The sequence below is a fragment of the Trematomus bernacchii genome, unplaced genomic scaffold, assembly GCF_902827165.1.
Source record: "Trematomus bernacchii unplaced genomic scaffold, fTreBer1.1, whole genome shotgun sequence".
Lineage (NCBI taxonomy): Eukaryota > Metazoa > Chordata > Actinopteri > Perciformes > Nototheniidae > Trematomus > Trematomus bernacchii.
This window is the reverse complement of record NW_022987705.1, coordinates 8,040,712-8,059,803: the sequence shown is the minus strand read 5'-3', so window position 1 is coordinate 8,059,803 and position 19,092 is coordinate 8,040,712. Positions and strand designations below refer to the sequence as shown.

At 41.1% G+C, this 19,092-nt stretch overlaps 2 protein-coding genes across 2 annotated transcripts; one reads left to right on the top strand and one right to left on the bottom strand.

Moving 5' to 3' along the window:
• Nucleotides 1-239: 239 nt before the first annotated feature.
• bicdl2l (bicaudal-D-related protein 2-like) lies at nucleotides 240-5,135 on the top strand. Its single transcript, XM_034140597.1, has 6 exons — nucleotides 240-918; nucleotides 1,616-1,735; nucleotides 1,825-1,983; nucleotides 3,115-3,197; nucleotides 3,302-3,422; nucleotides 4,428-5,135. Exons 1-6 carry the CDS (start codon nucleotides 304-306, stop codon nucleotides 4,698-4,700), a joined length of 1,371 nt encoding a protein of 456 aa, XP_033996488.1. The 5' UTR covers nucleotides 240-303; the 3' UTR covers nucleotides 4,701-5,135.
• Nucleotides 5,136-5,138: 3 nt separating this feature from the next.
• On the bottom strand, nucleotides 5,139-11,603 carry abhd11 (abhydrolase domain containing 11). Its single transcript, XM_034140598.1, has 6 exons — nucleotides 11,177-11,603; nucleotides 9,706-9,841; nucleotides 9,147-9,320; nucleotides 8,291-8,461; nucleotides 7,815-7,996; nucleotides 5,139-7,133 (listed from the first exon to the last, which is right to left on the bottom strand). Exons 1-6 carry the CDS (start codon nucleotides 11,290-11,292, stop codon nucleotides 6,998-7,000), a joined length of 915 nt encoding a protein of 304 aa, XP_033996489.1. The 5' UTR covers nucleotides 11,293-11,603; the 3' UTR covers nucleotides 5,139-6,997.
• Nucleotides 11,604-19,092: the final 7,489 nt, after the last annotated feature.

Genomic DNA, 19,092 nt, shown 5'->3' with positions numbered 1-19,092 from the left:
TGTATCAAACGCCCTCCTCTATTTGTTCTCTATGCAGCTATGGTATGTTTGAACGGCATGTGTTTGTATAACCACTGAGAAGAAGCAAGAAACCCGCACGGAAGCCACATCCTCCAGTGACATCACATCATGTCATGGCAAGAGACGCACACCATTCAGGAAAAACTGGTTTGTAGACATTCTGTTTGTCACCCTCCCTCCTTTATTTTGGTTTTCCTCTTGCTCTTTGTTATTTATATTTAGTCTGACAGTATCTTCGGAGGGTGTAACTGACTTCTCCCTCTGACTTCTACCAAGCAGACCATGAACCAGCCTTTCTCAGTCCTGAACGAGCGGCTGAGGCCTTCTTCCAACACCGGCACTCATCTCTACTCCTCCCTGAACAGAATGGAGGACAGACAGATGGGCTCGCTCAGCCGCAGAAACCTATTTTACCGACCCACAGTCGTGCCAACAGAACCAAAAGCCTCCTTGACCCAAACAGAACCAAAAGCCTCCTTGACCCAAACAGAACCAAAAGCCTCCTTGACCCAAACAGAACCAAAAGCCTCCTTGACCCAAACAGAACCAGAAGACCCGGAGGAGGCTGAAAGCACCTCGGAGGAGGGAGATCAGGTCTCTGATGAAGGGACTTTTGCAGATCTGTTGAAAAACTCCTTCCTTATCAATGAGTTAAACTTATCAGATTTTGGAGAAGATGAACCGGGTGATGAGGACAGAAGCGCCTCCTCTTCTGAGGAGGAAGACCAACCAGGGGAGCTGAACTCAGAGGGGGCCGGGGACTCAGAGTCAGTGTCCTTGGACGATGAAGGCAGGAGACCTTTTCAGAGAAACTACATAAATGGAGCTTTGCCAGACCTGATCAACAGTGGCAGGCCGCTCAGCAGGCGCCGGACACTGGGACACGTCTCAGACACGGTAGGATAACACATTTCATATACGCCTGTCTATTTGAATAAGAGAAAGGTTGTTGGTTTCCTGGTAAACATTCTTTGACAGTGCATGCATTTGAAATCCATTCTTCATCAAGTCTTGTCAGACAACTAAACCTGTTATACTGGGAGGAGACAGTCCCAACAGTCACAGAGGAGTTGACTAAACACAACAGCACATCATTAAAGATGAGAAGTTGTTCCCAAGAAATCAAAAACTACAACATAACAAAGTGTGATCAGAATCAGTGTGTTGCTCTGACGTCAGATCACAGTTAACTTCAGTTTGCATAGAACTGTTATGATTTTACAGCAGAGGATGGCAGGGTTTGATTTGTGGTTATGAGTAAAGATGGAAACAGTGTTGCTCGGAAATGCTTTATGCCTCTAACATAAAGTTCAAAACGTCCATTACTTATCTTGATGTGCCTTTGAGTTTCTATGAATGCAATCATGTGTGCATATTTGCAGTGTTTGCAAGTGATGAATAACTTCTAAGCCGGTACGACTGGATTTATTGTCCACAGTCTCACCCAGGACTCTAGATAAGCAGTATCTGTTTACACTGAGTTGAAATGTCACAAGGTTGTACTTTCTGTGTGCGGGCCTTTAATTATCTAAACAGCAACATGTGGGGACTTGTAATAAATGTACTGATGTGATTTTTTTTTAACTGTTTGCAGCTAAAAGAAGTGCGAAGAGAGGTGGAGCTGTCCCGGAGAAGAAGTATCAAGCTGAAGGCGCAGGTGGACAAACTCCAGGAGAGCAGAGAGGGGCCGGGATGGAGCCAGCACAGAGAGAAGGTGAAGCCCACACACAGCACCAGGGCGTCGTTTACATCAACGCAACTCTGCAGGTTTCTTATTTATATTTCTGTTTATTCCTACTCCAGGTCACAGAGGAGGTTCAGTCAATCCTGAAGCTGCTGCGCCAGCTCACAGAGTCCGAGTCCAGCCCACCTGAACCCCCCCGTGGGACAAACCGTCTAGATGCTTCTCTGGCCCAGCTGCAGACAGTGGCCTGCAAACTGGCATTGAGCCACAACAAACAGGTAGGGCAGCCCCCATTGAGATAAATCTCCTCACCCTTATCATGTTAGATAGCTCTGGTTGATTGTAGCTGGTATGTTACCTGGATGAATGTTTGCTTTGTACAAACAAGGGAAACGATAAGGAAAGAAATCCTGAGTTTTGATTCTCAATTTCTATCAGAAATGTGGCGAAACTAAAGAAATACTGCACCCCTAAAATGAATCTCAGTAAAACTATACTTCACCCTGTGTCAGCTTAAACACAAACTCCATGGTGATCAGAGGCAGAGCAACTTAATGATTCGAAGTAAATGGGGGGTGCATTCAACCACACCAAAACGATTTGAAAACTTCTGTGTACAAACTCTTACACTATGCAGTATAATCAAAGTTTAATTTACCCATTTGTATGCTAATTGCTTCACAAACATTGCATTTATTCCTAAAAATGTACTATTTACAGGCATACACTTTTGCAGGTGCGCTACTTATCTGTGCAAGTACTGCTTATACATACTGTATGTGTTTTAAATACAACGGTTTTTGCAGAAGTGCATGTGTTAAGATATATACTCAGCATACGAAATTAGAATGAGATCATTCTACACTGATTACACCCCCCATTCCCTTCGATTCAACAAGAATGTACTAAATTCTCTTCAATTGATTAAGGCAACACTGAGTGAGGTGTTCATTAACAAATACATAGAGGTTCAAAGAGGTAGTGGCATCTTAAGTATTCACCTGACTCAAAGATGCAATTGGCAATGCAGCAAATAATTTATATCGTCAACAAGGGAGTTAATGAACTACAAGCCTTAAATAATCCCTGAAGCGCGTGCATAGACTTCCCAGCTGACGCAGGAGGCACACATTCCCAGCAGATGAGGCACCTTCCTCATTGTTAAAGTGTCGACGCTCAGCTATGTGGCCTGACAGGTTTACAAATGACAGTTAACCTGATCTGAGCCATCTTTTACTGTATGGTAGAGAAATACACCAGTCTTTTTCTTCAGTTTTGTGACTGATGGTGGCATTATATCAAATTCTTGTTAAAACATAAAAGAGAGTGAAGTCAGGGAGGTTAGAGGAAGATAATAAAATGTTGTGACAAAACTTAACCTATATCCCTTGTTTTCGTTCATTTTAAAGTCCAAATCTGGAAATGGAAAAGGATCAGAGGAAAGCGCTATCCTGCAGCAGGCGTTACGGGACAGAGACGACGCCATAGAGAAGTGAGTACACACACAAATGAATCCAGATTCAAGTGGAAAAATGGAAGCTGAAAAACATGAATCTATTTTGAGAAATGTGTCATTCTTTCGGTTCTGCTTTCCAGGAAAAAGGCGATGGAGGCCGAGCTGCTGCGAAGTAAAACGGACTTGATGTTGCTGAACAACCAGCTGCTGGAGGCCGTGCAGAAACGCCTGGAGCTGTCACTGGAGCTCGAGAACTGGAAGGTAAACACTACCAAGAGCTGGACAAAAACAGCCGATAATATGCTAAGGGTAGTCGTATCATGGAACAAATTGAGCCATGATGAGCAAATCAAAGAAACAGTGTAAAGTAGGACACAGAGTAAAGACACACATATCATTAGTGTTAAACATGTTACTATTAGGACTTCAAACATGTTCAGCTTTAAAATACACACAAAACAAACTGCAATTAAAATCCAAACACATTTCATTCAGTACATGCAGAGTGTGCAGGCGTTACTGCCAGCTGGTTTCCTGCCACAGTGATTTGGGCCCGGGCCCATGTGTTCAGCGCCTGGTGTTCTGCAGGGTTAAACGGTCAATCTGATACTACACTGCTCTGTGGTATCCAGTTTAACTTCCCTGTACACTTGGAGTACAAAACAGATTTCAACTAGCCAACTCAAATATTGAAATAAACAAATAACTAAGAAAGTGTTAAATTACTACAATTATATTACCACTGTTACAATATTCATAAAGGTAAAATCCTTCTCTGGATATGATTGGATTCCATTATGTTTTTAATGTAAACTTACCAATAACTTCAACTTTAAGAAAAGTAACCAAATCACACACAATTTTATGTGGCATACTATGCTATGACCTTTGTATTTGCTAATGTCACATTATCCTATTGTTTTATATTTAATAAAATACTATCTTGTTACTTCTCACACATTTTTTATGGCATAATAGACAATAACTTCCTGAGGATCTTGTATGTCATACTTTACAATTCTTTTCACTTTTTCTTAACATACTATACTTCTACTTTTGCCACAATATTTTTTTAAACATAATATACAATTGACTCTTTATAACATACTATACTATTACTTTTTTAAATATTTAAATAAGCTACGACTTTTTATGACATGGTATACAAACTTTAATGAGATACTTCTACATTTCTATGTAGATTTGAGGTTGTAGGTAAAGTCTGTATTCCTCGTGCTCTGACAGTCTGTGTTTGCTCTACCTCAGGAGGACGTCCAGCAGATGCTCCACCAGCAGCTGCAGGCCCAGCAGCAGGCGGAGGCCCAGAAGAAGCCCTCCCGCCTGGGCATCCTGAGGAGGAGCAACAAACCACCCATCCAGCGGCCGAACAACTTCCCCATGTCTACGCCCGTCCCTCCCACAACCAACTCCAAACAAATCTTCGTCCCCAGATCTGCTGTTTCCACGGCTCCCAGCACGCCGCCCCCCCCAACGCCACTGGATGGACAAGCTGAGGAGGCCGAAGAGCAGCCGCCATGAGCCGGACGCAGTGGAGCCGCAGCCCGAGGGCGACAAAGGCTTCCAGGTCGTTTCACTGGATTAAAACAGGGATGACTTTCTACTGTACTTTCATTCTGATGCTCAAAGCTCGTGATTTCAAGTACAAAATGTGTGGCTTATCATCACTGTTGTATGAAAACATGCTTTGGATCATTGAGTCATGTATGTTTAAAATGTCAATGTGATCATAAACGAGCCATGTAATTGATAATATTGTAACACTTGAATGCTTAACTCTTAATTTCCTGAATATCCTTGTTATTTTGTAAATAAATCTATTTCTTAAGCAAAGGCTCCTCCAAACCTGCTGCCGAGTCAAACCGCAGTTTATTTGCCACCTCATCACTTTAAATGCTGCACTGTCTGCACTTTAGCTAGTTGCATTTTCAAGATTAAAGGAAAAAAAGAAAAACACTGTTGCAGATTTGTCATTTTATTGTAGGATTTGAGTCTGTACACTTTCTATAATATATAATCCAATATATATATGCTCCTTGTCCACATTTATTTAAAATATGACATTATCTAGACTGAGTGCCACTTTTGGGCAACAAACAGACGCATGAAGCACAAAGTTACACCTGATGACAAGAGAAAAAGGCATGCTCGAAGTAAAACAATATACAATCCTGCACAGATGATTACAGTCTTCAAACTTTTCAATGTGATTACATGAATTCACTCTTTTATATTGTTGACACAGAGTTCCCTCTTAAAAGATATTTGTCCCACAGTAAAGCTACAGAAGCTGAAGCAGGGCCCGATTCAAAGATCAGGGGACCCCCTCCTCGACAATCTATTCATATTGTGCAACAGGAAAACTCTGTCCTGGTTGCGGAGGAAGAGGGGGGCTCTCTTCTAACTGGAGCTTTGTAAAAAGGAACCAAATGAGGAGAGTTTCACTTAAATAAATTCTGATTATTTTCTGACTTCTGTTTTCACATCAAACGGACATAAAACACTGATTTAAACATCTAGCGGCATGAAGGGACATCGGTTATGATCCTTGTGAGAGAATTCACACAAAACTGGCAAACCAGCTGCCAATCTAAAGTCTGCTAGTTATAATTGTAGAATAAAATATTTTGTATTTCTTACCAAGTTTTAGAGAAATAGAGAAAAGCAGCTTTTGACAAAAGAGGCACAGATTTACAACACCCTGCTTATTCATTAAGATGGCAGTTTCACTACTGGACCATAACGCTCAAACCCATGAAAACAGAACTTATATTAACACTAGTACGATTAGATAACAACATACATTGCTGCAGCATATATTTGTAAGATACCCATTTAGCGCCTTGGCTGTAAAGATGAGCGAGACACGGATAATAACTCAGTAAAACATGTTTCATTAAAACACTGATGGACTAACCAAATACACAACGACATTATCATGGCTTATTGCCAGACAGACAGGAGAATAGTTTACATTGTTAATAATTAGCATATCCTATAATTACTATAACCTGAGATATTCAGGAAACAGATTGTGACAGTTCTGCATTTATATGTTTCAGCTTGGTTTTCATGGATGATAATCTTGATAAAAATATAACCAGCGCTCTCGGTGTACTCGAGTTGTGGCAAAGTCAATGAAATGTAAATCCTCATCTCTGACAGAGCAGATACAGAGGAGAGGATGTGAGAAATAAAGATCCAGAACAATATATTGTATATATCACTCTTATCAACATTAAAATCAGTTTCTACAACAAAGCACCTGTACAAGAAGTCTGCATTACAGCCTCTTTGCAGAGCTCTGACCTCCTGACATGATACCAAACTCTCTTGCGCAAAAATCCCCCAAAACTTTTGCTTTGCACATTCCTCACTCAGCTGCTCCGGTAAACAGTATGTATTTCATTCCAGTGCTGTCAAAACGTTCACATCCAACCCCCTGACTGCTGGTCCACTTCAGCATTCCCTGGTTAATGTTTCAACATCAAGAAAGCAGTGTGCAACGTTTCTTTGGATTAGTACATTAACTCTAGAACAGCCCTGTTATGTTATATATTGTCTACCTACTGACCAGAAAATCAATGAAAACACATCTAGAAACACTACCTGACTGGCAGAGACTAAAGAAAAGAAAAGTTCACCTTTGCTACGCTTCACTAGAATTGTTTAAAGGACTGACTGTTGTAAAAGGGCGAGTTTGGTCCAGTGTTGGCAAATAATAGCATCATCAACAACTCCTTCTGCTGCTGAATACTAACCGTCATTTTCACGCTCAGGGGTGCGTTAAAAAGTTTTGAGGTGCAGGCAGGAGGCAGCTAGGACTGGAGGAAGGAGCTGACGGAGCTGATGAAATCTAAAGGTTTATCTGCGTGGATCCAGTGGCTCGCATCTGGGATGTACTGGATGTCAGCGTTAGGGAACAGCCTCTGGATTTCTGGGTAATCGTCAGAGCTGGATCAGGAGTTACAGAGAAATAGGAATTAGATCAATAATCAGGTAAAACAGGATGGTGTGAGGCACAAGAGACAAGAAGAGGATGGCCACAAAACAGAAAAGGGGTTAATTGAGTGATTTATGATGTTATCTGAGTGAGATGTTTTTCCTCATGATTTTACCTAGTCAAATTATACATTTGTGAGATTTGTTTTTTCTATTTATTGCAGATGTAAAGAGTATTTATTTATAGGGATACAGCCAATGGCTATCCAGTTTGATCATCTGTTTTAGATCATCAATCTCATATATGTATACACATACAGCATACATCATGTTATGTCCATTTGATGCTGCTTGTGCTTTAAGAAGATCTGATTGATGGAGATGTTGCACAGCAACACTAAATATAAAAACATTATGTAAGTACAAGAACGGTTTGATCGTTGGGATTTCAATCTGGAATAAGTTAAATATAAGGTTAATATAAACATAAGGCTCAAAGATATGGATCTGCTGGTATATAATAAACCTCAGAGCAATAACTAGGTTGTTTAGACAAAAAAGCAAATCATGCAAAAGTCCATTCAGGAAGAAGATCTGGAAGTAAGCTATTACCACTATAATATGCAGCATTTTCAGTACTCTCTGCTTATGCATCTGCTCATACAAGAAATAAAATGTCTGGGTCTATTTTACCTGATATAAGCAGAGCTGGCTCCACCCAAAAACAATGTCGGTCCATCATAGACGGTGTCGAAGCTGGGGAAACTCATGATGTCCTCAAGGTGCGCCGAGATAGACTCCAGGTTGACCCTCCAGGCGTAGTGTCCGTTCTGCTCCACCAGGTTAGTCAGCAGGAACTGACGCACCGAGCGCTCCTGAGGGATGAACAGTTGATTATGATCACTGGTTCAGAGTTTGACCTCAAAGTGGCCGGAATAAATATTCCTGCATTTTAGACTAACATTCACTGTGAGGACTATTAACTAGTCACTTTCAAGTTTGCAATGCCAAATCAGTTATTATTTACTGCAGGATAAAATATCAGATACAGGAAAGGACATTGACACTTACACAAGAGATTACATTCCAAGATAATTCTATTAAAGAAAGATTGACCATCTATGTATTTCAAACAGTGAGTAGTGTGAAATCAAAAAGGGATTCCCGACCTTGACCAAACTGCGCAGCTGATCCTCGGCCATCCGCCTGGCGGTGGAGCGCGGGATGTCGCTGGAGATCTTCACTTCCTGCATGGCCTTGATGTAATACCGGAAGTTGGTGCGTGTGGAGGTCTGGGCTGGACTGATGTCCACCACCACCAGCCTCTCCACTAAACCAGCCTACAAACAGACACATAGATTGGGGTTAACACACATTTTAAATTGAGTTTTCCTATACTACAGCTTTTTTTCTGATTTCTCTTGATGGCATACTATACAATATATTTTTTTAAGATGTTTTGAAGACAAAGGCTTATATGCTATGACAGTTTGTATGATGATTTATGGCATACTATACTATGACCATTTGTATTATTATTTTATACTATAACAATTGTCATGGCCTAGTATACCAGGGCTTAACAATAAGGATTACCTGGGGAAAGTACGATGGCATGTCGGGCTTGTAAAGTGTACAGAAAGATTTGAACATATTCTGATTTTTTTTCAGAGCTGCTGATGTATGTAGCCAAGGAGTGAGCCATCTTACTTATCTCACCTCTTTTAATATCTGCACATGTGCTGTACTAATATTGTTAATAATTATACACCCTAAAAATAAAACAATTGATATGGCAGCAAGTAAAAATTGACCTTGTGCAACCCGGAACAAGGAGGAAAAGAGATGTTATAGTCGGGAAACCAATGACAAAAAGTAAACATGACAGCTAGGTGTGGCAGGAACTACAGAGGATTATAAAGTTCAGAGAGGACAGGAATGTAGAGTGAGAAAGGTCAAAAGATATCCAGAAAAATGTCTGTTAGAGTCACCATTAAATCACGGTGACATTTCCCAGCTGCTCACCTGTGTCAGAGCGGTCGTCATGGCAGTTTTTCCTCCCATGCTGTGGCCGATGAGGACGCATTTTTCAATGTGAAGCTGAGCGAGGAGGTGCTTCAAATCCTCGGCCATCGCTTCATAGTTCAGCTCCGGGCTGTGAGGGCTGTTACCGTGGTTACGGGCATCTACAGTCAGCACCTATCTGGACAAAGGACAATTAGGAGACTTGAAACAAGCCAACAGAGCAGAAACAAATAAACTTTTATGTCAGCTGTATCTGTTTTTTTTGGCTCCAGCCTCCAGCTCAGGCAAGGGCATAAACAAAGGCCTTATTGTGTAAATGAGGTGAAGAGATACTTAAAGAAAGCCAAAGAGCAGATTATTTATCAGTATTTATTACCATAGTACAGACTGCTGGAGAGTTGTATCAAATGACTGGCAGCACACTGGTTGATTGTGTACTCCCATGCCTGCTTTTGTAAGAGGGCCATTGTCAGGCTGTTGAGAACCAACTCAAACACATAAAGGGAAACTGTTTTTGGTGTAACAACAGACAAGTGTGATGTCTTCATCACTGCATTACCTTTCGACCTGTGCGCTGCACCAAGGACTTGGCTATTGAGTGGAAGTTAGATTTGCTGCCAAAAAGGCCGTGCAGAAACACCAGGGGAGTGCTCTCTCCCTTCCCATCGAAGACATCATAGGTCAAGTTGACGGGGCTGGGGAAGAAAAACATCCTTGTTGATTAGATAGAAAACAATTAATGTTGAGAATCATGTCAGGAACGGTAATAGATGTATGTTATACAATTTTGCAAACTTATGAAACTGTCATGGAGAGGTCAATAGACCCATTCAACCAGAAAGAGGTTTTGGCAACATTGTTTAGTGACTTGAACTGATTTGCTTCCACCTACTGGTACAACACAATGTAAGCATACGTGCACAATTACGTTGCTTTTTACAGGTTTACGTTTTTTTATATAGAAACAGAACATTTATTCTAATATGAAAATGTACGGTAAAAATGTCCTTGACTTCAAATGTGCCACTGTAGATGTTAACATAAGGGTATACAGGGAGAACACACAACTACATACAATATTCACATTAAAGAAGCTAGAACCATAAAACATTTGGCCAATTTGTTTGTTAAATGGCTTTAAATCTACTCCAAACAATGTTATTTTCTGTTGATCAACTAACTGATTAATCAGCTTATCGTTTTAACTCAAAAAAGGAAAACTTTACTGGCATAATTCAGTCTTTGTTGTTACTATATAATAGCCTTAGCTAAACCGATAGCCCTGCAATGAAGGTGCTAAAAGGCCTGTTTGGACGGAGATATAGATGGATGTAGCCTTAATCTCACCTTCATACCAAGAGTTGTTATTTAAATGTCTACCCCAGATGGAAATGATAGACCCACCTCTCAGTATAATACTGAAAGAAAAATATGTCATTAAGGTCATGCCAATAAAGCTATTTGATTTTAATTGAGTTGAATAACATAAATAAAATAAAATGATGCGTTTACAGTATAACGCAATACTACAGGCCTTAACTTAAAACAATTCCATTATAAACCAGTTTTAACAAAAACGGTGTAAAATTCATAAAAATGTGATCAATTAAAAGGGGGTTGTGTTACATATACACAACGACCATGTTAGCTTGGTTGACTAAACTGATAGCTTAGCTTGCAAGTAGCATAGCATACCATGGACTAAATAAACATGAAAGCAAATATAGTTTTAATTTAGCTACATAAATAAATAGGATAAAGCAGACAGCCGGAATATATATGATAATATCTCCACTGCAGGTTAATCCTCTTGCTAACCAGACGCCTGAATGTCATTTGAGTAAATAGTGTAAGTTAACGGTTTCTAAAGATAGAAAAACAAGACACGATGACAAAATACTACGATTGAATACCGGGCTGTTTTTAAAGAAACATTTGGGGTGTCATTTGCACCCAGCACCTCCTCCACACCACGCTACACGTAAGGCAGACAGAGGGCATCAGCTAGCCGGGAGCTAGCACTTACATACCTGGATGAGCTGGCTGCTCGGACCGGGAGAGCCGCACCGCTCACATCCTGCGGCTGAATGCCGAACAAACGACACGACAGCATACCCCTCTGGAACAGACGACAAAAAGCACTCATGGCAGCATATGCTCCGTTACCGAACCTCTCGACAAACAGCGTGTGCGTTAAACCATAGACTGCACAGACACGGTCAGTCACAGTTGCAGCGGAGAGTCCGTAGTGAGAGAGAGCAGAGCCGCTAGGTCCGATTGAATGGAGCTTCTCTCCGTCAACAGCTGATGCTGCGTCGTGACGTAGCACGCACAAAAGAAATGCGTGTTCTTTCAGATTTTTAATCTCTCAGTCAGGCTCCCTAAATATGACTTTATTTCTGATATTTTCCTTTTCTTTTTTATCAGTTATTTACTGATGGTTAACCATTGCTTGGAGACTGGGGTTGAGGACGAGCAATCAACTAGCGATTCAAGAGCGCACCGGAACGACGTACTCTACGAAGGACTGCGCATGCGTCAAGGGCAGTAGTGTTTGGAATATGATTTGTTTGGAGTTTTTAGTATGTCGTTTTTAAGTTTGAGCCCCCAGTTAACAGGTGACACAATGCACTTAATGTATGTATAGGATAAGATATTTTTTCTTTGCTTTATCAATATATTTTGTATTGGAAACGACCCTGGACTTCACATGTTTTCAATGTAACATGTGAAAGTGGATTTTTTCTCTTTTACATCAATATACAATTATTTTATCTTTCGTCTGAATACACTGTTTTTCTTTCAAATGTAGACCTTTATGCACTCAGCATCTTGGCAAAAAAGAATGGGAAAAGGCAGCAACAGATGAAAACATGTGCACTTGTTGAGCCACTGGGTGGCGGCACAATGGCACAAAGTTAAACACACCATCAACAACACAATGAATTCCTCACTGCCCTGTCAGTGGCTCCCACTGTGAGAACAGCTCACAGTAGATGAACAGGTCATGTATTGTTTTGAACAAACAAGTCTATGGGGAAAAAACAAGAGGTTGTTTCGATTCATCAATGTTACCTTCACGAAGCTGCTGAGTCATTTTGGAAAACGTTAAAATACCATTGGAGTACGACTAGGCCTGCTGCATTTTATATGATTTTCTACTGGATAGTTTACTGATTGCATTTGAAAACGTTTTGGATTATTTTGTATTGCTCTTATGTGTTCATGGCTCCTCTTATACAGGAACATAAAAACAACCCTTCAGTGTTTGGGTCTGGAGAGCTTGGCCTCCCCTGCTGCGTCTCCAAACACTCATCGCTATGGGAGATGAGTCTGCTGGGATAAAGCATGCTGTGAGCCGTCACCATAGTGACAGCATGAGACAGAGGGAGATCACGGTACAGACCCGACTCAGGAAGAGATTATCGGTGGATGAGTGTGCACTTTTAATCACATTAAACATTGTTTCATAACTCCAGTTTTTTATTCAACACTCCCAACTCAATGATTGTCATGCTAACTTTTTACATCAATATTGTCCAATCTCAAGGGATGCCTTTATCTAAAATGAAGATGTTTAAAGTGACAATAATAACCATATTAACTGTTTAATCACACAATGACAAATACTATAATAAAATGCATAAAGATATCCATATTAATTTCAAATTGGGAAAAGTCTATGCAGGGGAGAAGAAGGCCAGTTTTCTTTTAATATCCTCCAATATTTAAAAAAATTAATAATCCAATAGACATTGGTCGAATAAACAAAAAAAAGACAAAATGATTAAAAGACTGATGAAATACTGAACGTTTAACGTAATAATTGTCGAGATGGACGGGTCAAGACAATGTTGTTAGTGACAGTTTAAAAGTTAAGGTTGTTTTTCCATTTTACTTGAAAACGTTGAGAATTGTTATCATGCCTGCCCTTATCCCCCTGAGTACTGTGGCTTTCCTTCTTTACTGTGTTATGAAGCTGAACTTCCAAACAGTCAACGTCATGCTACACAGAGCACAGCAAATAACGTATTTGTCTTGGTTTTCAAATTGCTCCTTTTTATAGTGCCTGCATGGACACACACATTACATGAAAGTTGGTGAAACATCTGGATTTATGAAACTTCTCCTGCCATGAAGAAAGTAAACAGAGTCAAATGGAAAGTAAAATATTTTCTCAGTTTGACTTCCAACTGAAACCCTTTCTACGTGGTATAATGTATATATATATAATAGTTAAATACATATATATTGTAGAGTGATTCATTCAAGCAAGAAGGATATTGCAGTTGACCTATACCTTAACGTTCCTAAATATTTCATTAAGCATGTATTTTAATTTAATTTGACATTGTTAGGTTATTGGACAGGGATTACATTTTTCATCCATTGTTCTTGTTTAGTTGATAAAGTGCAAACTAAAACCGAATAAAAGGACATTTGATAAAGTTGCTACCATACATTATATATCAGCAGGAGCATTGCAGTGTGTTGACCCAAAGCTCTCTTGTATGGTATCAGTCAATCCAAAATACTGCTTATTTAAAATACAATGTGTTTTTTTTACTTCTGCTTCACTGACACTTCTACTTTCTCTGGTGGACTTCGCTAGTGTGTGTGTCTGTGTGACCTTTACAAAGATGTGTCTGGCCAATTTCCACCTTATTTGTTTTCATTAAAAAGACTTTTTTTTATTTATTGGGTTTCAAAAGGGTCTTAATATAAATGAATAGGCACACATTTTACATATTTATTTTTAGAAAAAGCCAGACTCTACTTAAATGGCTTATTATTGTAAAATACCATTCTCTGTATCTTGTTTTATTCACTTTTTTTCATATTCTATTCCAATTAGTCTTTATTGTAATCTTTCACAACAGCTCCAATGTATCTGTAATGTATTTACATATATATAATTACTTTGAAGACACATTAAGTCATAAAAGACAGCTCAAAGCTCCCAAATAAGAGATTTATCTATGAGGAAAATAATCTTCTCCTTCCAGGAAAAACACTTTCAAAAGCGCAGCAACATCTTACAAAACAACAACAGAACCATTTCAGTAACAGTGCTACAATAACCGTCTAAATGATTGCAAGACACAGCTGCAGAGGCCAAAACTCTGATTCTTGTTTTTGGCTCTGGTGGTGACACATATCTGATATCCCTTGAGATTAAACTCTTTCCTCTTAAAAAACTTTGACCCTGATGAAACACAGCTTGAGCCTGCATGCTCTTTCCAAATAACCATAGTGACCTGTATCCTCAGGTTAAAATTGAAGATTATAGTGTGTTTATAACACATACACAAATAAATATATGAAAGAAAGAACAAAGTAAGTTTTAATATGTAATTAATAAGAAAAAAATGTGCTCATCTTATATTTTAATCTCATATATTTTACCTGGTGTTACCAAACTGCACAGCCACATTGGTTCTGATACCTCTAAGATTTGTAAGGAAAGTACATTTGCCTAACATACAACATATTCAGTGACACATGCCAAAGGAAGGGTTTGCAAGAGATAGTTTATCTGCTTTACACAACTTTACAGTCAATAACTCATTAAGGTTAAAAAATCAGTGATAACCTGAGCTAAAACTTTCCAGAGTCTCTATCAGGTACCGGTTGGACTTTGCTGTTCAGTCATCCTCTTGTTTGTGAGAAATCTGCTACCTGTCAACTGCACCTGCACATGTTCCTGCTGGAAAGTGAAGTTGACATTCAAATGTGCTATCAATAACAAATGACGACTCAAAATGAACAATGACCTTTGTCACAACTGCTTTTTGTTTCCCTAAAATGCAACTCCAGTTCTCACTTTGTTTACTAATGTACAACATCCTCCCATTGCCTAACTTCCCATTAAAACACTTAAATGTAGGGATAACAATGATTAATTCCCTGTGTTGTGTTATCTTCCTTCTTAATTTAGAATTATATTAATGCACGCTAATCTTCATTAAAGGTACCATATGTTTTGACTACTAAGAGTGCAATTAGGCAATGATTGTATTGTTGCCTAATTTTAAATACATATATATTGTAAGAGTGATTAATTCAAGCAAGAAGGATATTGCAGTTGACCTATACCTTAACGTTCCTAAATATTTCATTAAGCATGTATTTTAATTTAATTTTACATTGTTAGGTTATTGGACAGGGATTACATTTTTCATCCATTGTTCTTGTTTAGTTGATAAAGTGCAAACTAAAACAGAATAAAAGGACATTTGCTACTACATGATATGTGTGCACACAAGAGTAAAATACACACACAAATAAAAATGTCATAAAACGAAGGTCAGAGAAGTTGAAAAAGTTGCTATCATACATTATATATCAGCAGGAGCATTGAAGTGTGTTGACCCAAAGCTCTCTTGTATGGTATCAGTCAATCCAAAATACTGCTTATTTAAAATACAATGTGTTTTTTTTACTTCTGCTTCACTGACACTTCTACTTTCTCTGGTGGACTTTGCTAGTGTGTGTCTAGACTCGGTAATTGCCATGGCTATCAGGATTGATAATCGCCTTACTGAGAGAAGAAAGGAGAAACTCGGAGCTGTTTCCGCCAACGTCTACCACGGAGGGCACTCCACCTCGCCTCCCTCATCTGAGAGATTCTTCCCTCGTCAAGCCCCACCGTCATCACAGAGGACTGCACCCCCCAGCTGATCGGAGGAACCCATGCAGCTGGGACGTGCCAAGCTGTCAGCTGAGGAGCGGCGTAGCCGTCTTCTAGAGGGGCTGTGTTTCTACTGCGGACAACGAGGTCACATGCTACCAGCCTGTCCACTAAAAGAGCAGGCTCACCAGGGAAGAGGAGGGCGCTGGTGAGCCGACTCTCTGCCTCTGGTTTCCCTTCTCGCGTCCTGACCAGCGCCCAGGTACATTTAGCTACTATAACATTAACTCAAGGGGTATTAATTGATTCAGGGGCAGATGAGAGTCTGATGGACTCGGGGTTAGCTAATGAGTTAAAAGTCAAGACCGAACTGTTGACCCAGCCTCTACAGGCCAGCGCCTTGGACGGCAGATTGCTTTTCAAGATAACTCATAAGATTGAACCCTTAGAAATTGTCATTGATAATCATAGGGAACTCCTATCCTTTCACTTGTTTAACTCAGCTCAACACCCCGTCATATTGGGTTTTCCCTGGTTGAGGAAACACAATCCAAACATTGATTGGCATTCTGGTAAGATTAAAGGGTGGGGGGAGGAAAGCACTACTGATTGTCTCAGACAGGGGGAAAAGATAGCTGTTGGAGGGGCTTCTTGGAATTGTGTAAGGACTGCGTCGCCAGACATTGACCAGAAACCTGAACCTCCAGACTTGAGATTAGTACCTACCTGCTATCATGACCGTGGGGAAGTTTTTAGCAAGGCTAAAGCCATGACTCTTCCTCCTCATAGACCTTATGATTGTGCCATTGATTTGATCCCAGGAGCTCCTATACCTAAAGGGAGACTTTACTCAATCTCTGGTCCTGAAAGAGATTCCATGAAAGAATATATAGACGCTTCGCTAAAGTCAGGGCTTATTCGTCCCTCATCCTCCCCTGCTGGGGCGGGGTTTTTCTTTGTGGGGAAAAAGGACGGTTCCCTTAGGCCCTGTATTGACTATTCCCCGTTAAACAACATCACAGTCAAGAATACATATCCTCTCCCACTCATGGTGTCAGCTTTCGAGCAGCTTCAAGATGCCAAGATCTTCACCAAATTAGATCTTAGGAATGCATATCACCTGGTCAGAATTTGCGAAGGTGATGAATGGAAGACTGGTTTCAACACCCCCACAGGCCATTATGAGTATTTAGTTATGCCTTTTGGTCTCACCAATGCTCCTGCAGTTTTTCAAGCCCTTGTCAATGACGTTTTAAGAGACTGCTTGAATCGGTTTGTTTTTGTCTACCTCGACGACATTCTGATATACTCACCCGACAAAGACTCCCACATCCATCATGTACGCCAGGTTCTCCAGCGACTTCTCAGGAATCAGTTATTTGTCAAGCCTGAAAAATGTGATTTCCATGCCACTACTGTTTCATTCCTTGGTTTCATCATATCCCCGGGTCTTATTCAAATGGATCCTGCTAAGGTTAGTGCAGTAGCCCAGTGGAAGACTCCTGACAGCCGAAAGAAGGTCCAGCAGTTTTTGGGGTTTTCTAACTTCTATTGAAGATTTATCAGAAACTTCAGCGCTATTGCACTACCACTTCATGCTCTTACATTCCCTCAGGTTCCGTTTGTGTGGTCTACTCAGGCCGAGGAGGCTTTCACTCGGCTCAAAAGTATGTTCACCTCTGCCCCCATTCTAACTGTTCCTGACCCAAGCCGTCAATTTGTGGTGGAGGTGGATGCCTCCAATTTAGGTGTAGGTGCTGTACTGTCGCAGCGGTCGGAGGAGGGCAACAAGATGCATCCCTGTGCTTTCCTCTCCAGAAAACTCTCGCCGGCTGAGCAGAACTACGATGTGGGAAACCGTGAGTTACTTGCTGTAAAAATAGCTCTGGAGGAGTGGCGGCATTGGTTAGAGGGGGCTCAGTTTCTATTCTTAGTATGTACGGATCATAAGAATCTGGAATACATAAGAAAAGCTAAACGTTTGAACTTTCGTCAGGCTAGATGGACTTTATTTTTCAACCCCTTTAATTTTACTTTGTCTTAAAGGCCGGGGTCCCAGAACATGAAGCCCGATGCCCTGTCACGTCTATTTGACCCCGAGCCTATTGCCAAAGAGCCTGAAGCCATCCTGCCACTGAACCGTGTGGTTGGAGCGGTGACTTGGCAGATAGAAACAGAGGTGAAGCAAGCTAACGGTGAGAGCCCTGCACCTAGTGGTTGCCCGCAAAATCGTCTGTTTGTGCCTATTACCATGCGTTCACAGGTGATCCATTGGGCTCACACCTTGCTGCTCACTTGCCATCCGGGGGTTAAGAAAACAATGTTTTTCATTAAGCAACGTTTCTGGTGGCCATCAATGGAGCGAGAAGTTCGGGAGTATGTGGGGGCATGCCCTGTCTGTGCCCGGAATAAAACATCCTCCAGGGCGCCGATGGGGCTTCTCCGGCCACTCCCTATTCCCAGCCGGCCGTGGTCTGAGATCTCTGTGGACTTCGTCACAGGTTTACCGGAGTCTAAAGGTAACACCACCATACTCACGGTGGTGGACCGTTTCTCGAAGATGGTACATTTTATTGCCTTGCCCAAGCTTCCATCAGCCAAAGAGACGGCTGAAGTAATGATGAGTAATGTTTTTCGTGTTCATGGTTTTCCAAAAGACATTGTTTCAGACAGAGGACCACAGTTCATATCGCGGTTCTGGGAGGAGTTCTGTAACCTGATCGGAGCCACAGTCAGCCTCTACCCAGTCCCGATACCATCCAGAGTCCAATGGCCAAACAGAACGCCTGAACCAGGAGTTGGAGACGTGCCTTCGTTGTTTGGTCGCTCAGAACCCTTCCTCCTGGAGCAGATGCCTTACCTGGGTTGAATATGCCCGCAACTCGCTTCCCACCGCTGCTACCGGGTTAACCCCTTTCAAATGTGCCTATGGCTACCAGCCACCTGTGTTCCCGGAGACTGAGAAGGAGGTCACGGTTACCTCTGCCCACGCCCTGGTGAGGCGTTGTCGCCGCATCTGGAGTGCCGCTCGCAAAGTACTTATGAGAAACTCTGAGCGAATGAAAAAGGCAGCAGATCAGAGGCGCCGACCAGCTCCCGTGTACAAGCCTGGCCAGAAGGTCTGGCTCTCGACGAAGGATCTTCCTCTTCACGTCGTCTCCCGAAAACTTGCACCTAGGTTTGTAGGTCAGTTTCCTGTGACAAAGGTTATTAATCCTGTGTCTGTCCGTTTGCGTCTTCCCAGGTCCCTGAGAGTCCACCCAACTTTTCATGTGGGAAGACTGAAACCAGTGAAAGAAAGTGTATTGGTCCCCG

What these genes read in the sequence shown, in the direction of transcription:
- abhd11 (XM_034140598.1), bottom strand. Translation starts at nt 11,292, where the DNA reads ATGAGTGCTTTTTGTCGTCTGTTCCAGAGGGGTATGCTGTCGTGTCGT. An exon ending in TGCAGCGCACAGGTCGAAAG is followed by an intron (nt 9,321 to 9,705) that starts GTAATGCAGTGA and finishes TTGTCCAGATAG; the next exon opens with GTGCTGACTGTAGATGCCCG. An exon ending in TGACGACCGCTCTGACACAG is followed by an intron (nt 8,462 to 9,146) that starts GTGAGCAGCTGG and finishes GTCTGTTTGTAG; the next exon opens with GCTGGTTTAGTGGAGAGGCT.
- bicdl2l (XM_034140597.1), top strand. Translation starts at nt 304, where the DNA reads ATGAACCAGCCTTTCTCAGTCCTGAACGAGCGGCTGAGGCCTTCTTCC. An exon ending in GGAGCCAGCACAGAGAGAAG is followed by an intron (nt 1,736 to 1,824) that starts GTGAAGCCCACA and finishes TTCCTACTCCAG; the next exon opens with GTCACAGAGGAGGTTCAGTC. An exon ending in AGAGACGACGCCATAGAGAA is followed by an intron (nt 3,198 to 3,301) that starts GTGAGTACACAC and finishes TCTGCTTTCCAG; the next exon opens with GAAAAAGGCGATGGAGGCCG.